Below are 23,270 nucleotides of genomic sequence, written 5' to 3' on the forward strand. Positions count from 1 at the left end.
CACACCGGTTTGGGACCTTGGGTTAGTTCATTTAATTTATTAGTTCTCCAAAACCCTGTAATGGGTAATCTTGTTCAATTTTGACATAATAGCTCATAACAGTTTTTTTTTTTTTTTTCCTGATTGAATGAGGCAAACAAAAATATGAAGCTACCATTGCAATTTAGTTTAGAGAAAATCTTATAATCAAGATTGGTGAAAAAGAAAACTCATCACCTTACTATTTTGTCCTTAGTACAACATATTTTTTTCTACAAAGGTAAATCATGTTATTTCACATTTATACTCGAAAAATGTACAACTTTTAATAATGACATAATGACAAATCACTTAATTTTTTTTTTTTTGAAAACCATGTGTTGTACACATTAAACAAGTTTTTGTATAAGATAAGGGGCAATCCAAATACGAATATATAATTTACCATTTTGGTGACAACAAGATGAATCCCTTTAGTTTATAAGATGGTAATGACCAACTCACTTTAAACCATATTAATTAGGATATTGAGACTTCATTTGCTTCACAAAAGAAAATTCCATAATAACTTACAGGAAAAAAAGTGAATCATGCTCGTTCGTAGTAAGAAACAATTCTCATGTGCTCATTTTTTTTTTTCCTTTCCATGGGCAAGAATGCAAGATGATTTAGCATATATAGGCAAGATGATTTGGCATTCTTACCATTGGATAAATTAAGAACTCTCTATATGGGTAACATGTAAAATTTGGTATATCTCAACCAAATGAACCACCACGTAAGGGAATAATTAGATGTAAAATTTGGTATATCTCAACTCTCCATTGGTGATATGACCCTATAATTTGACTTTGGGTTCATCATTAACTCCCGCACACAATATTATTCAATCACAAATACACTTGTTTGGTTCAATAATTAGATGCCTATGGTGATGAGATTCTTCATTCACCATGGGTGAAGGGAAACTCAATCCTGAATAGAAATATATCAATTGATTCCAAAGTTTTCCCCATCACAATTTGCAATTTTAGTGTTCACCACTTTGAATTATAAGTTTTGCTTCAAATCAAAATATTTGCTTGACTGGGGGTCATACGAGTCAAGTCAACTTGGGAAGTCAAGATGTTGACTTGATGAAATCATATAGAAGGGATTTGTTATTTTTAATATGTATGATATAATATACAACCTTGAGATAAGTTTTCCCTAAAAGTGATGTGACTTTGTTTTAGATTTTAAGGTTCAAAATATAAGTTGATCCAGGATTTGCCCTGGTGGTTCGCTATTCCCTTGGAAGAACTGCGTTAGGAGCTTGATCGGTGGTTCTAGTCTCCTTAGCGACACCAAGTCCATATTTACTTGCTTTCCAAGAAGTGGAGCCCATGTGGGTAACATATTGATCTCTTGTGGGTCTTCTATTGCCTCCTTATGGGGCCTTGATGGCCAATTGACCCTTGACAACTGCATCAAAAAATATATAAAAAAAAAAGGTTCAAAATATAACAAGTGGCCTCTCGTGCAAGTGATGGCATTGGGATTTTTATTTGTTAATTAAAGGTTGTTCAAGGAAATGAATATTATTATTATTATTATTTTGTGGAAGAAAGGAAATGACTATGATTATGCACATACAAAAGGAAGCATTTGGCACAATGGTATGCTCGACAAGTTTCGTGTATAATATTTTATAACAATGAAAGGTGATGTTTTCAATAATCACAAGACAAACTGGGTCATTCATTTTTACATTTTTTTAAAATATAGATCGTGTTCCCACTTGGAATTGGTCGAGTGCATAATAATGTCTAGAAAACTGATACACATGCATGGACATATACGAGTCGCTTGCCAATATCAAATGATGGTATTTGATTCAATTAAACTTTAAATTTGATATGTGGCTAATCTAGACCATGTTCACTCTATCAAACGATCGGAATGGACATGTCATATGTCCACATGGCATAATAAATGTCTAGTGAAGTTAGATAAAACAACAAACCCTTGTGACAATAATATTTTGCCCCGAAGCTTTCTAATTCAAAATTTTGATAGTATTCAAAGGATTGTGGATTCTAATTTGGATGACAAAGATATTTTGCGTGTATAAATCATGTTCCATCTTCCATATGATTCCAATGAGGATGCTCTAGCCTAATTTAGTTGTACAAGCCTTATTGAAATAATATTCTCTCTATCCCTCCTGTTCACTGTTCTAAAATGTATTTTTTTAGATTCCCCATAAAGCCCTCGTCTAGTTATCCACACTTTTTCCCACTTGTTATTTATGTTTCCAATCAATGTTATATTCGTTTTTGAATATCCTTATATTTAAATAGCTTTATTTAAGAAATAGAAACTTTATCACTTCAGAAAACTAGGTGGATTATCTAATGGGATCTCACCATTTGAAAAATAGAGTAACATTAGGAAAAAACAATTGGCCAAACTAAAAAACAATAGACATGAAAAAGTAGAGGAGTTTAATTTGCACATTTTACTTCTCTTCTCTTCCTTTAATTTGGAGTTCTCTTCTCTCTCCTTTCTTGCAGATAGCCACCTCCCTTAGGTGGGATAGGCATGGAGTTTTTCGTTCTCTCCCAAGGTCCCTTTGCTCACGTATCAAGTTTTAGCTAAGATAGAATTGGTTAAGTGGCAAAATAAATCTTTGGAAAATATAATTTTCTTAAAAGACATTGATATATAGTTGAAAACACAAGTGAATATGCCAATACATGAGAGATATATGCTTGAATCTGAGTCTAAAATTTGGAGTGTAGTTAACCCATGGCCATTTTTAAATATCCAGACGATCAAAATTGTCACTTCACACTTCTATGTGGCAAAACTCGGCATTGCTCTTGAGATACCCACTAAAGCCTACTGGTCAAAAAGCTTTTGCCACAAAGCTTCTCAAAATAGCAAAATTCCAATCGCTACATTAGACATCGTAATTTATCTACTTCCAAAATTTCTTTGAATATAAACCAGCTTTGCTATCTTTTTATGCCTAAATTGTTCTTACCAATTCTTGCTATAGCTAAAATTTTCCTCTCAAAGTTTTCTTTCCATGGTAAAGAAGTCTGGCCCAAAAGTCTCAAATCGGCTCCTACAATGGGAATTTGAATTGTTCATATAACCAAGCACATGGGAGGTTATTTTGACATAAAAAAAGGTATGGTTGATGTTCTTCACAAAAAATATAATCCAGGACATCAACTTTAATCGATGTGCTCTTGTTTAAGGAAATATCTAAAAATCCCAACTTTTGGTAAGTTAGGAATGCCAGGGAAATTAAGTGATCTATAACTTTTCAAAAGGGTTAGATTTGGGTCTTTTTGTTGAACACACTTTTCTTGTTTTCGTTTATAATTAACTTTTGGCAAAAGAATCTGAGTATGGCCATGCATCATGCACAATCATGTCCCTCTCTTGTTGGGTATATTCCTTATCCTAATATATGTTATAATATAAATCTACTTAAATAAAGAATCAAGCTGTGGTGAGCCCCACTAGATAGAGCTCATCTAACCTAAAACCCTAGTTTTTCCTATAAATACTAGCTATAGACAGCAACCTGTTTATTCTAATCTTGATATGCAGGGTGTATTGTTTTAAACTACCTTGTACTTAAACCCTAACATCTCTCATAAGAACGGGTGGAAAAGACCAATCCTCCCCCTTTATTTGATGCATTGCAACCCTCACCCTTCTCATGCGACCATGCATGAAAATCTCCCCCTAACTTTTTAGGCAGAAAATACTTCTTCAGCTCACGACATTTTGGATTGTTTATGTTATTGTAAAAGTGAATTAAATATTTGGTTGTACTATACATCTTCCTTGGAAACTTTTTTCGGTATTGAATGTCCTTTTCTTGGGTGCATAAGAACTACTTCAATAAGAGTAAAATTTGAATTTTGTTATGGGTAGAGTTGAATGTAGAGTTGAGATGCATTAGGTAATATAGTGAGTCCTACCTATCACCAAAGTTTAGATCTTACGGATTGAAACGTTTATACAAAAATAAACACAAGTCAAATGGGTTCATCAATCTCCTTTCATTAACTGAATTTTTTTTTTAGGTTCGCTTAGTCAAATTAGCTAATATCCACCAAGTGGAGGATGCCTCCATTGAAATTAAATGTTTGGACAAGAATGTCCTACTTCGGACTAGTCATGTGTACAAAAAAATAAAAAATAAAAACTTAGAGGACCAAAACAATATTAGCTAAAAGCAATATTCATATACAATATAATTTTGTTTTTTGATTTTCTAACATAATAGATGACAACCTAAAATCAAAAGAAAATGTTGAGGGTGAACATAAGATGTTATAGGATTTTGGAGTGCGAAAATGTTATGAATGGATGGTCTTATTAGAGGAATTATAGTTGAGATGAGAGGTTTCTGTTCTCATTTGAGGTGGTATTGGCATTCATCTGAAGCATTGAGTAGAAAAGACGATGGGATGGGGAAAAATATTTTTCTTTATGCATATCTATTATAAACCTTGGGAGAAGTTTTGGTAGTCCAATAGTATCCTTTAGACTACCACAAATATCTATTGCATGACATATTGGATATAGCTAAAAATTTTGTGGACAAGTAGAGCCCTAGTTCCCCTACTCATATGTCAAGTTTTATTGAATTGATCATGTGGCAAAATAAATCTTTGAAAAAATTCAATGAAAATATACTTAAAAAAAAAAAAAGAGACATTGACAATTGAAATTACAAATGAATATGCCAATACATGGGAGGCATATGTATTGAAGCTAAGTCTTAAATTTGACATGTAACCAACCCTAGCCAATTTTCTAAATATCCATATGGTCAAAAAAATTCCATATCACACTTCTATGTGGCAAAATTAGGTAAAGATCTAGAGATATCCACTAATGCCTATCGATCAAACGAAGCTTCTAAAAGATGAAAAATTTTCTTGTCGCTATGTTAGACATCATAATGTATCTACTTTCAAAATTTCTTTGAATACTAACTGTGTTATTTTTGCTATGCCTAAATTGTTTATACCAATTCTTGTTCTGTCTTAATTTCTCTTCTCAAAGTTTTCCTTCCATGGTCATGAATTTAGGTTAAAAAATCTCAAAATTGATTCCTATGGTGGCAATTTGAATTGTTCCTATAACCAACCATGTGGGAGGTTATTTTGACCTAAAAAAAAATTAATGGCTGATGTTCTTCACAAAAAGGATTCTTTGGGACATCAACTTTTTGAGCAATGTGTTTTTGTTTTAGAAAACATCTAAAACCCCACTTTTTGGTAAGTCAGGAATGTTAGAGAAATTAATTAATTGAGTGATCCATAACCTTTTAAAAGAGAAAATCTTGGGTTCTATTTGTTGAACACACTTTTCTTGAGTGACATTTTCTTGTTTTCATTTGTAATTCCCTTTTTAGGTAGGAAATATTTTTTTCAGTTCACAGCATTTTCGACTGTTTATGTCATACATTAATGTTTTAGTGGGTGTTATTGTAAAAGTGATTTAATAATTCGGTTATACTCTATATCTTCCTTGATAATTTTTTTGGATAGTAAATGCCTTTTTTCTTGGGTGCATAGGGACTCCAAAAGTTGGAGTAAATTTTGAATTTTGTGATGGGTAGAGTTGGACAGCGAGTTGAGAGGCCATGGGGGAAGGGTATAGTCATTATCTGACCTTACAAAAGTTTAGGTTTCACATGATTGAAAAGGTCATATAAAAAATAAGTAGAAAGAAATCCAAAGCGTTTATTTACACCAATTGCCCTTCATGAAAGGAATTTTTTTATGGTTTGCTTAGGCTCCATTTGGTTGCAAGGGGGATTAAAGGGAAGGGAAGTGAAATTTTCATACTTAAAAAAAGAACTTTTTTAATCATTACCCCATGTGACACCATGTGACAATATATTCAATTCCAAATCATTCCATATTTGGTTATTAAATTTCATTTTACTTTGTATCCATTTCCCTTTGGTTTAAAATGTAAAATAAATATTACATGTAAAATATATCTTTACTAGATATGGTAAGAAATTTAAGTAGTTTATACAATCACATGGAGTAATGGTTACAAAAGTTTCTTTTTTAAGTTTGAAAATTTTCTCTTCCCTTCCCTGTAATTCCCCTTGCAACCAAACGGAGCCTTAGTCAAATTGCCTATATCCACCATGTGGAGGACACCCTGTCCTACTTCGGTTAATCCACCTATAAAAAATCAAACATCAGGATCTATCTCAATTGTATGGTCCACCATGATAGGTATCTACTCTTGTATTTTCAATGGTTGGCTCAAGTTCATCAAATTTGAGTTGTCAAGCAACTTTTGACATTATGTCTCTATATGGGAAAAACAGATTGGGCTAAAATCTTGCAAATGGATGGATGATCATGTGCATCAAGTTTACAAAATTTAGTCCTAACTGAGATGCCTTATTGGAGCAATATTTCCTCTATTGCCTAGCATTTACAATGTGGCAATTCAGGTGAAGCCAAAAATTTTCGGCAAGTGGGGGTTAGGGTTCCTTACTTAAATGTCAAGTTTTGGTGTCTATTGGATTTTACCTTATGGCAAAATAAGACTTTAAATATCTATTAAAAGGAAAACTTTTGTGAAAATAATTAAAACCAATCGATTAAAAATAAATGGAAAATGCCAATACAAGGGCGTGTGAGGTTCAATTTGGCTTTGAAATTTGAAAATGGCTGATCAAAACTGCACCACACTATGCAAAAATTGGAATTAACACATCATAGTTTCACTTGGCAAAAACTAGTTCGGTTCTATAGGACCATTTTATCAAATAAAGCAAACTTATTTAAATCAATTTGACTAAATTTTTTCTAAAAAGTGAGATTAGCTAACAAAAATTTCCCCCCTTCTTTTGGTATTCTTGAAAATTTTCATCTATATAAACTCAAACAACTCCTACTCTACACACAACAAATCCAATTCATTCTCACTAAGGGGCACAAACCCAACACCTCATTCAGTTCAAACAATACCACCATGATGCATCACATTCTATTATTTCAACTTTTGATAGTAGCTTACTTTAGTGTAAGAATTGGTGTTTTTCCATTGTCTATTGATTTCAATGTGTTATTAATTATTTGGGCTGATGTTCTCTGTGCCGCAGCGCAGCCTGCGCCCAGAAACCTGTGCCCAGACACATGGGTCTGCCATTCAGGGGGCAGGGTGATCATTTCGCCCACCCTCATGTGTCTGGGCGCAGCCTACACCCTGGCACAAAGAACAGTTGGCTTAATTATTTTTTTCCTGTTTTATGTTTCTAATTTGGTTGCAATTTCCCCCAATGAAATTGCAGGGTTCTCAAGCTGAAAATGCCTTCTCAAAGTATTGGGAAGAGCATATTAGTCTTCCACAACCTCCACACTGGTTTTCTTCAAAGGCTTCTCCATTAAGCCCCCATCAGGTTGCAGTGTTTACAAAACTTATACAGGAAAATGAATTGGCTTCCCACCTACGTTCATTCTGTGAGCAGGCTAATATTGCTTGTTCTACAAATGAATTGGTGAAGACGACAATGGAAAACACAACTCTGCCACCAATAGCCAGGTGGAATGCTGAGAAAGAGAAGTATGATGCAGTAGCAGCAATACCCCTATCAGTTGCCAAGCAAGGAGGATTGCCATATTTTCGAGCATCAATGGTGAAAGAGGGAAGTGTCATGGCTATCCCTGATCTAAGGGACCAAATGTCATATAAATCATTCTTGCCACGATCTTTGGCATCAAAAATCCCATTTTCCTTTACACGGATGGAGGAATTGAAGAATATTTTTGGTGTGGTGGATGAAAAGATGAGTGAATTTATTCAAGAAGCCCTTGAGGTATGTGAGAAAAGCACCATTCCAGGAGAGCCGAGAATTTGTGCAACTTCTGCAGAAGATCTCATCGATTTTATTGTCGAGAATCTAGGGCAGAGTCTATCTATATGGAGTACTGAGAGCATTGAAGGATCTTATGAGAATGCCACAATTGGAACTGTGAAAATCATCTATGAAAACCTTTCTCAACCACCAGCCTTATGTCATAGTCAGCCATTCATATATCAAGTCTATTTTTGCCATATTTTACCAAAAGTAAAAGTATTTGCAGTTGATATACATGCACAAAAGAAAGTGAATCACGCGATCATGGCATGCCACTATGACACATCAACTTGGGATCCAAATCATATTGCTTTTAAGCTGAATGGTTTTGGTCCTGGCCTGATTGAAGTCTGTCATTGGGTAAACGAAAATGGAATGATTTGGACAAAGGCTATATAGGTTGAGCACCATATGAAGATTTGACTATTTTCCTGTTCTCTTGTTTGTGTTACATGTTATCACTGTTTATGCTATTTAAAGAATAAATAATGACCTATTTTGCTTATTTATTATGTCTTTCAAGTTTCAATAATTTTGTTCTTCAATTGTCTAACATTAAAAAAAAAAAAGTGATAACCTAAAATCAAAAGAAAATATTTACTCTATAAAATTTTTAGTGAAACATGCTCAGTCCATCAAAATAAAGACCATATGAATGTGTAATTCTTCCAGATAATTCCCCTTGATTCGTTTGTTTGCAAGGGAAATTAAAGTAAAGAGAAGGTAAGTAAAATTTCCATATATAGAAAAGAAATTTTGTAATCATTACTCCCTGTGATTGTTTCACTAATTCCAAATCATTTCATATTTGGTTATTAAATTCAATTTTACTTTGTGTTCAATTCCCTTTGTTTTAAAAAGTACAATAAAAATTATTTGTAAAATGTATCATTACTAATTATGATAATAAATTTAATCAGTTTATACAATCACATGGGGTAATGATTACAAAAATTTCTATTTTCAGGTGTGAAAATTTTCACTTCCCTTCCCTAAATTCCATCATTATTGTTTAGAGATACATAAATCTAAACACCTTCTTACATACTTAATCAATGTTAAAATATAATACCTACAGGGGAAAAGATCTCATACACCACTTTGAAAGGTGATTTAGCAATTCCAACCATTGCGATGGATCATGTCTAGAGTGACTACCTAGCAAATTTAAGAGCAAAACACAATTATTCACCACTATGTATGTATAAGCATTTTCTGTTGTATGTTTAGCCTTTATTATTTTTTTTTCTAGACTTGATTTTCTTTTTTATTTTCAAAGCTTTATTCTGTTACGTGACCAATTCTATGTGACTGAAACTTACAGGTTATTTGAATCCCTAGGATATACTTGTCTAAGAAATGTGGATCCCACCTAATCTGCCATGAGGCAGATTTTGGGGCCAACTAGAGGCTTCAGTGATGAGTTGTCATGGGACTGATTCCCCACATGTAACATATACTTTCAAAATTTCATCATCTCAAGTGTGATGCATTGCATCGGACGGTGTAACTTTAAAGTGCATTGGATTTTATCCTCCCAAGTGCAGTGACCAACATCTGATGCACTTTAAAGGTGCACTGGGCAATGCACCTCACTGGAGAGGATGAAACCCTATACTTTCAGGCTATAATCTTAAATAGTTATCGCCTGAAACAGGTTGGGTGGGTTGCACAATTGTGCCGTGTCATGTTAAATCTCTCTCTCATTCCAATTATCAGAAATACCACATCACCTTCACATGGCAGAACAAGGTGTGCATCCATAGATTCCATACTGGACTGTGCCATCCTGAAAAACTTAGTTCAGAAATAGTTCATCGTATGTGCGGATGTGCTAAATTTCATGAAATGCATAAAGCCTCTTTAGCTCAGAAATTAAACTTCTTTCCCCCCCCTAATAAGTTCGACAGGTACAAATGAGTGTCCACTATGAAAAACATACACTGTTGGAAGCAATCATATTATATACATAATCTGTAAGATATGCAAATCAGTTTCCACCTAAGTAATTTTGTCACTCAATCAGTTGACTAATCTACAAACATCTATAAATCTTTAACTCCTCAAATTTAATTCCTTTATTGTTTATAAAGAAGAAAAAAATTGGTATGGGGGCTTTAGAACACTTCTAAACCTAACTCAGGAGGACTTGTGGTTAATTAAAGAAAAATGTTGGGCAGCAAAGATGGCAAGATAGAAACAAGAATGGAAAGGTCGAAGAATGGAAATTGGAATGGAATACTATCTAAAGTTGTTTGGTGAGGGAAGTGGGGTTGCTGAGAAACCTCCTAAAAGGAGACAAGGAAATGTACCATTTGCATTTCCCAGAAACATTTATTGATGAATGGATTCACTGGTGGCTAGGGATGGACATACACCTACTGGAAAAGCCTGAAAACAAAGATAGGACTACGGAAGTCAACGAACTCGTTTGCACCTTCTAGTGCCTGAATATAGAAATCTTCTCTTGGTTCTTCACTGACTCCACTCTGCGTGGCATAATCCAATGCCATCTCATAATCAACCTACATTTGACAGAAAAACATAAATAACCAAATCAGGTCCTCCAAAACACCCGGAATTAGAAAAGTTAGATGATAAGAGATGTTTACATAAAGAAAAACCTAAGGTGCCTCTAAATTTCAACAATAAGGGGAAACCCACATTGGGCTGTGGAAAAGCCACCCAGTTCAAACCTATTCAGAGTAGGGGAGGAGCCCAGAAAGGCTCAAATCTTGGGTAGATTTCCCTTTGAAGCCTACTATATAGATGCCCTTTATTTTCTCCACCATATGCAGGTACTAAATATCATTCAAGCATGTTCTAGTGGTATAATTTGTTAATTTTTGAAGTGCAAGGTCTTCACTTCAACTAACAAGGCTGACAAGCAGGAAAGATGAAAAATCAGAGAGAAGGCCACCTGTTCAACGTGTTGAGCTAGTTTTTCTTGTAGTGTATCTTCGGTAATCACACGGGCTGATACTTTCTTCAGTATTTCTACATCCTCTCCGTCATAGTGTTTCCTCTTTGAACTGTGTTGCCTTGCCATTTCTTTTAAGACATCATATATGGCACCTGTAGCATTGGGTATGTACCTACAACACATAGAATAGAAGTAATAATGAGCATGCAGATGGTAGCGAGATCATTAGGTTACAAACAAGAAAAATATAGGGCATCTTTTAGGAAGAGAACTAAGACGGTCCCTAGGTCTAGCAGAATACATGATGCAAAAACTGTGTGTGGTAGATAGAACCCACCACATCCACGTAGAAAATATCCTAATATTAAAGTTCAACTTGATTGGTTGCTTCCAATCTAGAGCTTCTTTGGGCAGTAGAAAAATGGAAAACAGGAAAGAGAAAAGTCTGAGAAAGGAGAATAATCAATTAAGATGATATGATCAGGAAGTGTTTGCACACTCATTGTAGCAATTCTAAACACTAGATAGTGAATATTTTATTGGGTTCGGGTATAGTCAATGCAACCAAGCTAACTTCTTTGCTAGAGAACGCACTGCAGAACCAGAACTAAACCCCTGTCCCCTCAGGCTTCTTGTTAGTGAATCAATCCATCAATAAATGGACCAGGCTCAGGTTGGGTTCTAGGTTGCTACCCTTGGTGGTCAACCCAACTTGGCTCATTGTAACTAGGGGTAGCATCATGGCAATGAGTTATGTTAATCATACAGGCTCAAAGCAAAGCATCCAACACAAATCTAACCCGTTTACTAATCCTGTTGAAAAATTAACCCTAGGTTAGGATTTATGGGTTCTTCCAAAACATTCCGTGTTAGGCCAGGTTGAGTATCAATAATAATAATCAACCTGAACTCAACCCTTTTCTCAAGTGGGTAAAAATGCCAAACAGATCCCTGTATAACCAGGTTGTAAAGCCAACCGCTATTTGTCACCTTTATATGGGTTGTCATTGAAGTTGTAGAAACCACTATGGATGCCATGCCCTGGTTTTATGCCACATGTACCCACACATCATTGGCCTTTTTTTAATTTAAAGACTGATTAGTACCAACAGGTAACAAAACAAAGATTATATAAATAAAGCACCATCCTTAAATTTATTTGGGGGATAAACTAATTTACCTGGAAAATTTGAAAACATGATAAATGAGTAGTAGGCTTACTTGCTTAAATTTCGTTTCCTCTCTTGCTGTTCACGAGCTTGAATTTTCTTCACTATTTTGGATTTTAGCTGAACACAGCACTGCTGAATCGAATACTGGAGAAATATTGTTGTTAGATCACAAATTATCTTAGGTCAAGTCCATTGAAATAAATAGAAAGTCACCCACCTTAACAGCAGAAGCTATCTCACTTATATCATCTCCAATATATTCTTTTCCAGTTCCCTTGAAAGGTATTTTTGTGCTGACAATGCTTACAAACACACCAATTTTATCTTGTGTCTGGTTGATCTTGTAGTTATTCCAACTGGAAAATGAATGCTTCAGTGAACTTTCCTGTACTTAAACTTCCATAGCATTTTGCTAAAAATATACATAAGGGTACAGTGCAGGATGAAAATACTTAATCTTTATCATTTCTTACTTGATTCTTTTCAAAGCAGTCCTTGTGACAACATCAGCCCCTTGCTCAAACAGAAGTGGAATACGGTTGGCAAATCGGAAAATATTCAGGCCCTACAGTTTAACCAGCATGCATGCTTCATGAATGTTATGATCACTGATAGAACCTAACTAATGAAGTGGTTATCAATTAAAAATAATAGAATACATGAACAGGAAACTACCACATGATTATTAGCTTTCAATTTTTATTTTCTTAGTTGTCAAGGAAGATCAGAACTGCTAGAGGGATGCTTACCAAAGTTACCAGTGGTTTACTAATACCAAAATCCCAGTCAATAACAAGACATCGTAGAAAACCACAAAGTCTGGCTCTGCTTACATTTATTATTGCCCACTATATGTGGTGAAGTGTGGGAGCTTTATCTATAAAATGTCGTCATGTTGGACACCCATACCCATATCATTGCCCTTCTTACCAATGTGATGAGGATCCATATCCACTTAAATAAGTAAGCAGCCTAAAAGAAACAAGTGGCTACTTTCAAGTGGACTTTAGTTGTCTAGTTCTATATAAAAATGCACATGATACACAATTATATTGACCTACATACACCTGCTCTACTCTTCATTGCCAGCACTCTATATAATGGTACAATCTATCTGATACAATTACTAGCAAGAACAGGTTTTTGAAGTTTTCCCTTAATACGTTATTTTAGGTCTATAATACAAATGAATGCAATTGATGATAAATATGTGGTACAGATGTGTAATATCAAGTAAGGATGAGATTGACGAGGATATTACACATGGAATTAGACATAGGTTGATGAACAGGAGTCTGAGGAGGGACTTATGATTGACGCATTCCATTATGACTAAGTAATGCAGTTCTAATCCTGAACTGCTGAATCCAGTGGGAGATCAGCTTGCGACAGGATCACAGGTACAGGGACAACTCAGATACGCATGAAATTCAGGTTGAATGATCTATTTGTCAAGGAGAACAAGTCTATAAAATCTTATGTTAATCTAATGGTCAGATTTGAGATATGGGGTAGTCTAAAAAATAGCAGGTAACCAAAATAGAAACTCAGATTTAGAAACCAATAGAAAACAGCAACCAGAAACTAGGATTTAGAAAGTCAGAATTGGAAATATAAAGGAGTTACTAAAATAGCAAGTAGCTGAAATAGAAAGTTCAGATTTAATAACTCATAGAAATAGCAACTTGAAATCAAAATAGAAACACAGAATAGATTTAATGACTAAGGAGGACAGAAATAGCTAGTGAATCAGATTTGATAACATGTAGAAAAATAAAAGGCAAGGATCGAGAACATGTTGTAACAGCACATAGGAATCAGAGGTGAATGCCCAATGGAACTTCACAATGGAAGGAATAAATTGTAAATCAGCACTATAACTTGATCTGAAACTTGAATGAAGAGAGAAAAAATAAAAAGGAGGAGGATATGTTAGGTGAAGCAGATAAATCTTCGAACTGGGCTTATTTTATTAGAAATTAACCTTGGGTAGGGTTATATATGTGTTGGACCTTTAATCCAATGGGATTTCATTGTAATGGGCCTATAATGTGGGTAGACGCTAGGCATGTGGGATTACTTAGTTAAGTATCTTTATTTCTTAATTTTAATTGTTATTAAGTGTTTTAGTTAGGCTAGATTAGGATGCTATAAGTCCAACCTTGTTTTGAGTTAGTTTTCTTTATGATTTTAGTTTCCTAGTCAGTTAAGGTTACCTTATTAGTGAAGGATTGGGTTACCTTTTCTTTTTAGTGTTTGAGTCTATTTTTGACTCCTCGATATAAGTTTGTAAGGAGGCTATTGTACACGAATTTGACAAATATAAGTTGCTAGTTTTGCTGCTCTCTTCTCCATTAAAGATCTCTTGTGTTTGATCAAGAAACCCCTTGTGTGTGATCAAGGAGGGAATTGGTGTTTGATTCAATTGACACTTTGTGGTGGGAAGCCCAGTGGATCATCCTTATGCTCATATTCTTTTGCTGCTATTATTCTACTGGATTTATTGGATTCCTCTTCTTTATTTCTGTCATTAACAAGTAAGTTCAGACCTTGAGTTTTCTGCAAATTCCTATTCAACCTAGGATTTACATGTTACATGTTTTTTGAGATTAATCAATCCAACTGTTAGAATCATCTCAAGCTTTTACCTAAAGTTTTTGAACCTAATTCATAGAATCGATTACTTTTACTGTTGTTCTATATCAGCTGATATATGATCTTCTCCTAAATCTACTAGGATTGTCCCTATAATCCGAATTATTCTTTGATTTAAGAACTTGTTTTTGGCTACTGTTTTGACTACTTAATTACAGCACTACATTACTAGGCCTCTCAACTAACTGTGGAGAAGGAATCCCATCAACTCCAGCCTTGATATCCCACCAAGGTTTTCCTACTGCGTCCCAAAGAGCCATGCTCCCTTTCAGAGAAATCAGAAAGTATAAGCTTAAAAAATTGTTCAAATCGTTGGGGTAGGTATGATCTCCTGCTCTGTATTTATTCATGGAAATAAGCAAAATAGGAAACTCTTATGGAACTTAACAAAATAGAAACTTAATACTAATCCCATATAGGCCTTAAAACCCTAATATTTGAGCTTACAGAATTGGTCCATTGCAATAGTAAACACAAAAATACTAAAAGCCTGTGACCCATATAACCAACTGGACACTCAAAACTAAACATAATGGTCCATTCTTGGTCCAGTCCAATGGCCTGGTTTGCTGCTGACCTACATGTTCTTCTGAACTGCATCATTAAGGGTACTTCTTTTGATTAGTAAAACTAACGCTAAATTCCCTAAAGATGACTACAAACCTGTAAGAACAGGAATGATTCATAGAGCAGGATGTTGTGGAACAAAGAAACAACTTATGTATCATATGCATGTAAGTGAGAAGGATGTTGAGATGGAAAAGTGGTGGACTAGGAAAAGATAAGAGGGAAAGGTAAGAGTAGCATCAATTTGGAGACAATGTGATTAAAAGTCGATGGAAATGGTATGACATGCGCCAAAAGGAGACCGAATGCACTGGTGAGGAGTCATATGATGCAAATTAAGGTCTCAAAAAGGACAAGGGAAAGCCAAAACTGACATGGGATCTGCATAACAAGGACAGGCATACATGCGTGCATGTCCTTATCATTAACTCTGGCACAAAGCGGTAAGGCAAGTCATGAATGATATCTGGCCTTGAACAGAGTATAATGGCAAAAAAGAATTGGGGAAATATCATCCCCCTCCGCTCTAAGTATCCATAATATCAACCCCACCCCCAAGTTTTGAAAAATGATAATGCCCTCCCCTACTTTTGAAAGATTCTATCAACCATACCCTAAGTGGCTAACGGTGTTAAAATAGCAGTTCAAAAGACGATACTACCCTCGTCTCTAACCTCACTTCTTTCTTCTTCTTTCTTCTTCCGTAGCCACGGTCTCCACCACTGCTGTATCCACCACCACCTCTGCCACCATGGCTGTATCCACCACCGCCGCCGCCACCATGGTTGATCCAAGCTGACTGTTCAGCTTTTTCAGCTCTGCTTCGACTGAACTGTTTGTGCTCTGCAATCAATTCCTCCTCTATCTTCTTAAGAGGATTTTCTATCAGAGTAGTGACAGGTAGTCCTAGAACAGAGAATCCACCTGAATCATCATATCCTCTAATGTCATTGTGGCTTCTCCCCATGGAAATACAAAGGTGTTGGTGCCTAAACACCAAAATTCTGAGAGCCCAAGAAGTAGTTCCCGATCTATTTGGATAGAATATGTGGAACTTAGAATTGATTGGTAAATACCTGCTTTCTCCTCTAATGTCGTTGCCCTTTTCTTTTGGCTTTTGTTGTGGTTTTTTCTCCTTCGTGTACTGTCGCGACCTTCAGGATTTTTTTAGGATCGCTTCGTATCTGATTCGAGAACGAGCAGAGGAAATGCTTAGATAGGGTGAAATCCTCAGTTTCTAAACATTGTAGGGATCGTTTCTCTGGTTTTCTTGTGTTCCAGTCCTGGAGCTTAGAATATAGTTTAGATTCTACTAGCTTTGCTTCTCTTTTTTGACCGGTAGTTACTAGTTACTTCTCGCACGGTGTTGTTGAAAAGAAAAAGAGAAAGGCGATGCTTTGTGTAAAAACAGCTCCCTTCGCCAGAGCAGGAGCTCCTGAGACAGCAGAGATAAACGTGCCCAAGGTCGCCACTCCCAATACGATGAACAAGCTTGAAATCTCTGTAGTTCAAGCCGTCTTTTCAGCCAGAAGATGCTAAGCATATGGCTTCCCAGGCAGAATCCGATGACCTGTGGGTCTTCAATTTGAGATTCTCCAAAGACTGAGAAGACGTCTTGGTAGGGATTTCAAGAGCATCAAACAAAAGACGACCTAAGCTACTGTAACTCTCGCTGCTCATTGAGCTCTGACTAGAATTAAGAGTTTTGGAACCGTTCTCACAGTCTGACTCCTGAGAAACTCGAACATTTTAGGAACGAAGACTAAGAACAGACCTTTCTCTGAAAGCTTACTGGTTTTTAGAGAAATCAAAGAATCTCGACACCCCAGAAGCCGAAACTCCCCGGAAAATCCTTTTCCGGCATCGATTGAGACACCCGAAACAGAGGAGCAAAAGGGTTGTTGAAACCAGAGAAAACGAAAACGAAAGCTGGCTATTTTGTTCCCTCGCAATTGATTTCGAAAACGAAGTGAGAGAGCGAAGCAGAGAGACTAAGAACCCTAATTATCTGTTTTGTTGCAGAGGAAAAACTGGGATTCCTCGTGAGAATGAGCTAGACTATACGAAGATATTTAGGTGATGTTTGTGGAATTTAAATCGGTGTTGTAATGGAGAAAGCGACTTAGTTTCTGAGTCTTTTGATGGTTTGTTTTCTGTAGAAACGGATCTTAATTGTGTTTCATTGGTGGAAATGGGAATTTCACTTCGGAGTAATGATTCCTTGTTTATGTTGGAGAATCCTTGCTCTTTTCTTTTGGCTTTTGTTGTGGTTTTTTTTCCTTCGTGAAAAAAACCCTAAAAACGCAGAGGAGCAATGTTGTAGGGGTGGGGCGTGCGAGGAAGAAAAAGAAGAGGAAGATGAAGAAACGAAAAAAGGGGTTTTGGGGGGAAGAAGATGACAAAGGGGATTTGGGGTTGAAGAGGGCAAAATTGGAATAAAATTATATTAAGGGTAATCCAAGGTTTTAGAAAAATTGAAAATGCCCACGTCATCACTTAATGGCATTTTTTAACGGTTAGGGTACTGTTGATAGAATCTTGGGGTAGTAGGGGAGGGCATTATCATTTTTCAAAACTTTGGGGTGGGGTTGATATTATGGATACTTAGAGGGGAGGGGAATGATATTTCCCCAAAAGAATTCTTGCAGGCCACCTCAAGTGGTTGCAATAACGTCTACTGAGTTGAGTTCAGTGGTTCAGTCATAATGCAAGATCAAATTCAAGCAATTATAAACACACAATTGAAGACTACGACTGTAGAAGCCATACTTGTGTATAAAACTCATACAGATTCACATAATCAGTCAAGTAAACAACACTAGATAGGAAATTGGTCTCTTCTTTCTCAATGAATAAAAAAATCTTTGGCTCTAATGTACACTCAGGAGGAATATTTAATCATGTTACCATCTTAGAACTTACTTGCTTAACATCTTTCCCACCCATGCTAACTCCAGCTTCCACAATGAATGGATGGCCTTCAAAAACTTGAGGGCTGCAGTCATAGAGCAGCCAGCATTAAGTCTATGAACAACCTTCAACAGTGAAGTATTGCATCTCATGTTTTAAAAATTTTCAGTCATTAAAGCACATTTCCTTAAGTTCAGGTGTTGCTTCCATGTACCATCACTTGAAACCTAAATCTTGTGGGCAAAGAATAGGTTTCCTTCAAAAGGTCAAGTGATCGTAGAATAAGAAAAAGATCAATTGTCACAAAATAAACAGTTTGTGAAATAAGACATCAAAGACAACCTGCCTGAATAAGTGGCAACCATGTCAGGATGGAGCTCCTTTATGATTCCTAAACGAAGATTGTACTCCCCTGCTGGACTAAGACACTGTAGCAGATATCTGTCAGTATATAGTCTAAAATTTTACAAGATACATTAAAAGCATGAACATGCAAATAAAATCGATAACACAACAGAGAAGGCATTGATAATCCACGACTAAAAGCTACTTACATCACCACTAGGGTCATCAAATTTAGCCTGACGAAACAGTTGATGAATACGGACTATTTGCTGAGATGTTAGAGATTTAACAGCCATTTTTTGACTAAAATCTTGACCCATTTCTCCTACAAAAGTGAATAATTTTCATAAGCACAGTTTATGTAGAGTGATGTCCGTGAATGTCCAAACATTTAATCTTTGTCCACATTTGAAAGGCATAAATTGGTCAGAGTTCAGCAAAAGAAGCACTCTTCACTTCACGAAGAGCTTTTGATATTTTATCCATTTTAAAGAGTATATGTGCTTCCTTTACCCAGTAACATTTTTTTGGGAGGGCAAGAAGGTAGTGGGGAAGATAGGTTTCAAGCCAAATGTATGTCAGTTTCTTAACCAAGCATTAGGGCATCTCTTTTTTGAGTGTTTATGGGAAAGGAAAAAAGAAAGAAAGCTAGAAGGGATTCACAAATGTATATCACATAAGTAATAGTTCCCTGTTCTAGGAACTAAAAGGAGACAGGTTACTGCTTTTCCAATAAAGTGTCTCAAATGAGAAATATCAGCATTTCAGGGCCATTTGGGTTTATGGAATACACAATCCTAAAACAGATTAGAGGTGCAATACTGCAATGTCATTAATATCCAGGAGCTACTGAAGCCACAAAGCATCAGTACATTTTGGAAAGATGGTAATTCCAAGATCTTTTATGAATTCATGAAGTACTGTAGGGTTAACCCGTTCCATCGAGATAAGTTCACACTTTTCAACATTAATGTCTGTATGATTGAATGTAAATTTGAGTCAACAGAAGAATAGCCCCTGTGGCGTAGGACCATCCTTGTACTTACCAATTAAACGCTCAGCATATTTTTTACCGATGTTTACAAATTCATGTTGGAGAAACTGCAAAAGATTCTGCTTTGAAGTTTCCACAATAAGGCGTTTGATAAGCAGTAAATCAACAGCAGAAGGGTGGTGTTTTGTCTCACAGGGGACTGGTGGCATTACATTGGTTCTTCGAGCAAATTGAATAGTAGCATTTTTGCTACAGTGAAACAATAAATACAGGAAGATTAGAAAGAAAACTAGAAAAGGAAAAATTAGAGACAATTTGTATTTAAGTAACAGCACATACTCTGCAGCATCTGAGACAAATTTAAAGAGAAACTGAGCATAAGGAGTGATAACAGCCATCTGACGCATATAGTGCAATATCTTGGACTGCAGATGCAAAATAGTTAAGAAATGAGACCATTTCAATGCCTCAAACGTACTAGGTTGTTTAAGGAACCTTGGCCATGTTAGAAGCTCCCATGAAAGGATATGAAATGAACCAAATAAGTCCTACGTACACGATAAGTTGACCAGTTTCCCTCAATGACAACTTGAATTTCTGCTCCATGCCATCCTTCCGTGTTCTCTTTCTTCTCATGCAAGAAAATATGAGGAACATTCCTGATTATCAAAAATAATAATCTATCAGTTCTTTAATATTTTTCCAGATGCAAATAGAAAAGGGAGGATATACAGTTTGGACTTTGAAAAGTTATAACAATGTAATGTTGTTACACTGATGTCGAAGTCCACCAAGGGAGTAAACTAGATTCACAATACTCAGACTAGAATCCTTTCGTATCAAGAATAAATATAATAGAGTGAGGCTCATCAGTGACGATTACATTGCCATACATAAAATGCAGGTTTCTATTCATTTTCTTTCATTCTAAAAATTGGCGTGCAGGGGCCAGAAGCTGTAATGAAATCCATTTACTAGAAGGAAAACCCAGGCTTTCCCGAGGTCAACTCTAACATGACCATCATTAATATCTAGGTCCTCATGAATATCCATATACACCTACATACATGCATACACACTTTTGTGGAACAATAACTACAAAGCCATTAGGGAAAAAAATTATGAATTCATGATATAGATATTCACATTCATACCGATGGATATCTATATCCAGCCTGCAAAATGAAGTATAACTTTGGCCCCTCATTGATGAAGAGATCTCTATTGGGAGCCCTGTGCTCATCTTTGACCAAATCAATGCCTGTATAAGTTCATGAGTGATCAAACTCCTGTAAATTACTTTGTGCCATTGTCGTTAGGAGATGAAAGAAGGAAAAATGCAAACTAAGAAGTTTGAAGCACTTTGTTGTTGCAACACTACTGCAAGAAAGTTACTTGTGAGGGAGCTGGATTTTACTTGTGATATTTCATATCTTTGAATAAAATCAGTGAACAAAAACTACAGTGTCACAAATTTACATCAGTAATGATGAGCATTTGATCATTATAGTATTTTGAGGTAACTCCTGAAGCCTAGGTATACTCATGGGTTAATTGCCAGGTTTAACAGAAACTTTTATATACACAGAATGTTATATATTCTCTTTTTACATATTGTTACAGAATATTAAAAAAAAAAAGGTCCTTCAGAAAATTTTAATAATGTCAAAGATGACATCAAAGATTCATGGTTGTAGCATACTTAAAGTTACAAGTCCATCAGGTAATGGAAAGCTATAAGGGCTAAAGAAAACTCACCATCTTTGCACCAAGTCCAAATTTTCCACGTGTCTGCTTTAACCCATATTTAGTCCCAGATAGAACTGCAGATATGCAAAATATTATGGCAAAGCTTAGAAAAATATTGAAGGCAAATATTGAGCATTCATTCTCAAGGATTTAAAAACCATAAGGTAGAAAAGGACCAGCTCAATTTGCAAAGACTGTATTTTAAACCAATGAGTCAATAAACACTGCCAATTAGAAGTGGTCTAATAAATCATTCAGAACCTCTTCCAAACATATTTGGGATGTCATCATGTGGCATTCCTCTTCCATTATCCTACATTAAAACCACATAGCACCATCAAGAGTTTATCCCAAAACGAACAGTTAAGGTCTGATGATGTTACATGAAAGTTTTTGAGGTAAAAATGAATAAACCAAGGCAGGAAAATTGTAAAAGATAACAAAAGCAAAAGTCAAGCCTAAAGAGATTGTGACAGATAGTGAGTCACACCTTACAAGTTACCCTGAAATATGAGGTCTCACCCCGACCCTTCATGCTCTTTTGAACTGAGGGTTCCTTGACTTTCTTTCCAAGGGCAGCACTCTTTGCTTGGACTTCTTGATCACGAGCTTCTTTAGCAAGGCGTTTCTGCAAGAGGATAACAGAAGAACCACAAGACAAACATAAGAAAACTAATGGCACTCATATCTACCAACAATAGAAGTTTTTTAGTTCTGATGTTCCTCACAAAAAAAAAAAAAAATTTACATCCCCAAAAGCAATAACAAGGATTTAGTTTTATGCGAAAAGCATGCAATATTCCATCCTGAGCACAAACAGCTCAGTGAATCAAGAAGAAAAAAAAATAAAGAATGATTATTCACTGGATATCAAATGCTAACACCAAAAGAAGATAGCCAGAAAGACGCATCACACCTCACGAGCCTTAGCAGTCTCAAAATCATCATACAGCTCCTTATCGATGCGCTCCCGATCAACAAGTCCAATCATAGAATTAAACTTGATTTTCCCAATCTCCTCTCTGCCAGGGAAAAGTCAACATAATGGGTGGATATTGTCCAAACAAACTGATATTTATTGAAGGTTTATAACTGAACTTGGTGTATATGTAATCATGAACATATAGATCATGCCTGTACAGATGATGCCTACATGGCTACATTAATATGTTGAAGGACTTGTACAACTGCTTACATTGTCACTTCTATAATTGGAAGCTCAGAAATGGATTCCGCTGAATCGAGTGAATTTTCAACAAGTTCTCTCACAGTTGTGTAAAGACATTTCCCAGGCTGAAATTCAAAAGTTCAATTCACCAACATTATTTAAATTTGAAAATACATAAGGAAATACTGCCATGTCAATCAAGCATCAAATTGGAAAATAAGAAAGAGAAGTGCGGACAAATCCGTACAAATTAGCAGAAATCAGTAAGAGACAATAGTGTGTCAAACAGAGTAGCTCAAAAAACCACTCTTACATGAACACCATCAAATTCATAATCTAATATCAAAATGTTGAAAAACAAAATATGGACAGAACTTACATTATCAAATCCTGCGATGTTCTTATTCTCAGCGAAAAATTCCGCAGGAGATTCTGCAGAAAGCACAAATTATAGCTCAACAGAAAGAACTTAAGAATTAAAAATATCAAGCATGGATATAGAGCTTCTCTGGCACGACAACTGACTCTGTTTTAGAACGCTATCCTTCGCTTTTCGTGGCGTCTTAGATTTTCGCTTCTTCGGTTCTACTGGACTCTCACCACTACAGTCGGTATCCATGGAAATGTCCTCCAAGATCAACAACAAAATAAATGAGGAAGATTTTTAGAAATTGAGCCTTTCCAAGATGAAGCTCTAATCCCTAACATGAAATTCAGAGGTTAAAAGTGAGCCAGGGTTTCATCCGTAGGAATTGTAGGCGAAGCTCGCATGGACAAGCATGCCAACCCGACCTCGAAGCCGAGAAGCTAGGGTTATTTCCTCACCTCGGGACTCGAAATTGACAAAATTTGATGCCGTTAGTGCAAGTGTTTCTATGTACTTATTGTGTGAGATTAGTAATTCA

At 35.8% G+C, this 23,270-nt stretch overlaps 2 protein-coding genes across 3 annotated transcripts; one reads left to right on the top strand and one right to left on the bottom strand.

The window, feature by feature from the left end:
• The first annotated feature begins 6,924 nt into the window (after window positions 1-6,924).
• LOC122642323 (polygalacturonase non-catalytic subunit AroGP2-like) lies at window positions 6,925-8,281 on the top strand. The gene is made up of 2 exons (XM_043835760.1): window positions 6,925-7,047; window positions 7,316-8,281. Exons 1-2 carry the CDS (start codon window positions 6,997-6,999, stop codon window positions 8,279-8,281), a joined length of 1,017 nt encoding a protein of 338 aa, XP_043691695.1. The 5' UTR covers window positions 6,925-6,996.
• Window positions 8,282-10,152: 1,871 nt separating this feature from the next.
• LOC122642070 (DNA topoisomerase 6 subunit B) lies at window positions 10,153-23,061 on the bottom strand. Of its 2 annotated transcripts, XM_043835480.1 has the most exons (19): window positions 22,891-23,061; window positions 22,745-22,797; window positions 22,393-22,490; window positions 22,114-22,219; window positions 21,688-21,825; window positions 21,459-21,510; window positions 21,207-21,271; window positions 20,603-20,709; window positions 20,005-20,107; window positions 19,788-19,873; window positions 19,501-19,697; window positions 18,664-18,779; window positions 18,452-18,537; window positions 18,122-18,194; window positions 12,451-12,542; window positions 12,195-12,333; window positions 12,027-12,121; window positions 10,803-10,977; window positions 10,153-10,407 (listed from the first exon to the last, which is right to left on the bottom strand). In XM_043835480.1, the coding sequence occupies exons 1-19, from the start codon at window positions 22,982-22,984 to the stop codon at window positions 10,261-10,263; spliced, it is 2,022 nt and encodes a 673-aa protein (XP_043691415.1). In that variant the 5' UTR covers window positions 22,985-23,061; the 3' UTR covers window positions 10,153-10,260. The 2 variants fall into 2 exon arrangements, with proteins under 2 accessions (XP_043691415.1, XP_043691416.1); XM_043835481.1 differs by lacking the exons at window positions 10,153-10,407; window positions 10,803-10,977 and adding an exon at window positions 11,016-11,211.
• Window positions 23,062-23,270: the final 209 nt, after the last annotated feature.

This window comes from Telopea speciosissima, chromosome 10 (assembly GCF_018873765.1).
Source record: "Telopea speciosissima isolate NSW1024214 ecotype Mountain lineage chromosome 10, Tspe_v1, whole genome shotgun sequence".
NCBI classification, from domain to species: domain Eukaryota; kingdom Viridiplantae; phylum Streptophyta; class Magnoliopsida; order Proteales; family Proteaceae; genus Telopea; species Telopea speciosissima.